This window comes from Physeter macrocephalus, unplaced genomic scaffold, assembly GCF_002837175.3.
Source record: "Physeter macrocephalus isolate SW-GA unplaced genomic scaffold, ASM283717v5 random_4060, whole genome shotgun sequence".
Lineage (NCBI taxonomy): Eukaryota > Metazoa > Chordata > Mammalia > Artiodactyla > Physeteridae > Physeter > Physeter macrocephalus.
The window spans coordinates 1-3,608 of record NW_021149346.1 but is presented as its reverse complement, the minus strand read 5'-3'; the positions used below and the strand labels follow the sequence as shown (position 1 = coordinate 3,608).

The window sequence follows — 3,608 nt, the reverse complement described above, 5'->3', positions numbered from 1 at the left end:
AGGCCAAATGATAAGGGAATTGGGCTCGTGGATGAGAAACTACGTCCCCAAGCGCGCCGGTGACACAGAGAGGTGGCATCAACAGAAGGAGCTGAGTCTCCGCACACGCCACCCTTTCACTGTTCCACGCTCTGCCTTTGCTCTTGGCCAAACACAAAGCTCTGCTGCTCTTTTCCTCTCCCCTCAAGCAACCTGATTATGGGGAAATCAATGTGACCATCCCCTTCTCCAAACCTACAGGGCAGTGACCACCATGAGCAAGGGAACTGGCTCAGGGAGGGCACGGTGAGGCCACAGAACGCAGACCCAGTGCCCTCCTCTAAAGAGCCCTTGGACTGTGTCCTGAGGGGCTGGACAGGAAAGAACCCGGAGGTAAGATAAAATCAGTGACCCCAGTTGTCCAAGGATTGGCTGGTCTTCTCTCCCCAAATGGTCAAGGGGTATCTGCTCACTACTCCTCTATATTACTGGCAAGGTAATTCCAGCAAGCATGGAGGCATGTGATGGGAACTTGAGAAGGATGCAGGCTGGGAGTGACCCAGAGGAAACAAAACTCAGAAGACAGTTCATGGAGGAGGATTTGGAGGGGTTGCAAAACATCTCTAAGTGGGGCCTCACAAGGGAGCATCACAGGCAGGGCTCTGGCACCATCCACTGACCCCTAGTTTGAGCCTTACTATTCTTCTACTTGGATTCATTTTTTTTTCTGTATAAAACTAAATTTATTTAAACTGAAATTTTATATTTATCTTTTTTTTTTTTTTTTTTGTGGTACGCGGGCCTCTCACTGTTGTGGCCCCTCCCGTCGCGGAGCACAGGCTCCGGACGCACAGGCCCAGCTGCTCCGTGGCATGTGGGATCTTCCCGGACCGGGGCACGAACCTGTGTCCCCTGCATCGGCAGGTGGACTCGCAACCACTGCGCCACCAGGGAAGCCCTTTATCTTTTCTTTTTAAAAAATTTTTACTGGAGTATGGCTGCTCTATAATGTTGTGTTAGTTTCTACTGTACAGCAAAGTGAATCAGCTATACATATACATATATCCCCCCTTTTTCGGATTTCCATCCCATTTAGGTCACCACAGAGCATTAAGTAGAACTCCTTGAGCTATACAGTAGCTCCTTGGATTCTTAATGGTGAAAAACTGGGGAGAGAAATGCAGACAGGAAGTGAGGAGCCCATCACCTGGCCTCTGAATTCCTCCTCAGTTTCTAACCCCTCCGCACCAGCTCACAGACATTTTACTGCAGGTTCCCTCTGAATCAATCCGAGATCACCTAGACCCTCCCAACCAGCACATGACCCAACACCTCCCCCCTAGATGAGCCTGACGAGTTGAGAGTAGACAGAAAAAGATAAGAACAGAGCAGAGAGCTGCAACCCTCACTGCTGCCCAGTCTCACCCAGAGCAAAGAGAGGCCCCTGCTGGACACTAAGGGCCCCAGCCTGGCCCTGTCCTTGGGCAGGACCAAGGGGTTAGAGCAGACGTGGCTCCCATTCCCCTCACAAATACCCCAGGGCTTCCCTGGTGGCGCAGTGGTTGAGAATCCGCCTGCTGATGCAAGGGACACGGGTTCATGCCCCGGTCCGGGAAGATCCCACATGCCGCGGAGCGGCTGGGCCCGTGAGCCGCTGAGCTTGTGCGTCCGGAGCCTATGCCCCACAACGGGAGAGACCACAGCAGTGAGAGGCCCGCGTAGCACAAAAAAAAAAAAAAAAAAAAAAACAAATACCCCAGGGCTTCCCTGGTTGCGCAGTGGTTGGGGCCCGCCTGCCGGTGCAGGGGACGTGGGTTCATGCCCCGGTCCGGGAGGATCCCGCATGCTGTGGAGCGGCTGGGCCCGTGGGCCATGGCCGCTGGGCCTGCGTGTCTGGAGCCTGTGCTCCACAACGGGAGAGGCCATGACAGTGAGAGGCCCGCATACTGCAAAAAAAAAACCACAAAAAAAACACCACAAATACCCCAATGTCCAGTTCTTGGAACAGAGGCTTGTCATCCTCTCATATCTGTGAGGAGGGACACGTGGGGGACCCTACATCCCAGGCAGAGCCCCTCCCATCCCCACCCCCTGCCCAGATTTCTCACCTGGGCTCCCCACAGTTGATGCTGTCTTCTTCTTCGTGCAGCAAAGGACACAAAGCCCGATGATAAAAACAAGAGCAAAGGCAGCAACACCCAGGATGGTCCGCCACTGACTCTGATGCACCAGGGTCTTTCCTGAGAAAGAGCCTTATTATATATTTTTCGGGAACCCCAGAGCCACAGGCCTGCTCTCCTCTCCCTGATCTTGGCCTCTGACCCTCCGAGGGTCACAACCCCCTCCAGGATCACCCCAGGCTCACCAGAGGGCGCAGTGTGTGCACCGTGATTCCCGCTGTGTTCCACGTGGCACTCGACACGCTGTTCCTCTCCTTGGGGAACTCTTATGGTCACCCAGGTCCGGTAGGTCCCGTTCCCATCAGGCAGGACACCCCCAGACCGCTGGGCCTCCTGGCTCATGTGTTCCTCATCCCAAAACCAGGCCACTGAGATATTCTGGGGAAAGAAGCCAAAAGCCCAGCAGGTGAGGTTGACTGTGCCCTCCAAGTCCTGGCTGCGGGTCACGTTCACGGCTGGGGGCCCTGGGGGAGAAAGCACAGAGCCAGTGAGGCCCAGAGCCAAGCCCTGCTCCCTCTAAGGGAGACGGAGAGAACACTCTCCACCTCTGGCTGAGCCCTTGTCCACCCCAGACCTGCTCCAAGTCTGTTCTGCACCCTGGGGCGCAGTTCCTTCAGCCGGGCAGGAGGAGGGGCTGGGATGGGGCCTCACTGTCTTGGATCCACGTGTCGATGCTGAGGAGGGGGCCGTGCGGGGTGGGCTCTTGGGGACCAGGAAGGAACTTTCTGCGACAGGCAGGCTGGGAGCCAGGGGGCCCACCCCAGTCTAGGGGCTTCCTCTCCTGCCTGACACCCACCGTCCCTGGCACAGTTTCTGTCAGAGGGCCCACTGCTCCCCTAGATAATTGTCACTGGTGTGGTTCATTCCTCTCCCCACCTGCCCATCTTTCTATAGGGATTTAACAGAGCAGGAAATTGCAGGACACCACGCCAACAGAGCATATATGCACCCAGAGGACAGGGAGGGTCTCCGTGTGCAGAGTCAGGGCGGGGAGGCTCTGGGGGTCTGGGGGAGAGGAAGGGCCCTGGTCCAGGAGCAGTACCTGTTCTCTCCCTGAAGCCTGTCCAGGATTCCAAATAACCTCGCAGTCTTCCACAAAGCTCTCCCTCCACGTGGGCCTGGTAATACTTGCTTTGAAAGCCATCTGTGTCCCAGGACTTCTCCATTTCCATGGCCAAGTTCCGAGCCAAGGACTGGGGCACTGTACATCTGTGGGTCTCTGGGTGACAGGAGAGGAGGCGCTCCCCATCATAGTAGAGAAACCTGAAGCCCCAGGCATGGTTGTCTTCTCGGATTTCACAGCCCACTATCTCCTGGAGGGAATTCACACCTGCACCCCACCCCACCAGCAGTGACTCCTCCAGTGCTTGTCCCTCTGTCCTCACACCCAAGTGAGAAATTCCAGCCAGAGGGCTCCCTCCCTGCTCCCCTCCATGTCTTCCCAGTGCT

The 3,608-nt window shown here is 56.0% G+C and overlaps 1 protein-coding gene across 1 annotated transcript in view; it reads right to left on the bottom strand.

Annotated features, from left to right (window-relative positions):
- LOC112063152 (MHC class I polypeptide-related sequence B-like) overlaps nucleotides 1–3,592 on the bottom strand; it is a gene marked incomplete at its 5' end in the record, with an annotated part of 5,553 nt that extends 1,961 nt beyond the window's left edge. Inside the window, 3 exons of the mRNA XM_024118058.3 lie at nucleotides 2,088–2,219; nucleotides 2,345–2,623; nucleotides 3,202–3,592. Coding sequence (XP_023973826.3) covers nucleotides 2,088–2,219; nucleotides 2,345–2,623; nucleotides 3,202–3,592 — 802 coding nt within the window. The remainder of the gene's footprint in view (nucleotides 1–2,087; nucleotides 2,220–2,344; nucleotides 2,624–3,201) is intronic.
- Nucleotides 3,593–3,608: the final 16 nt, after the last annotated feature.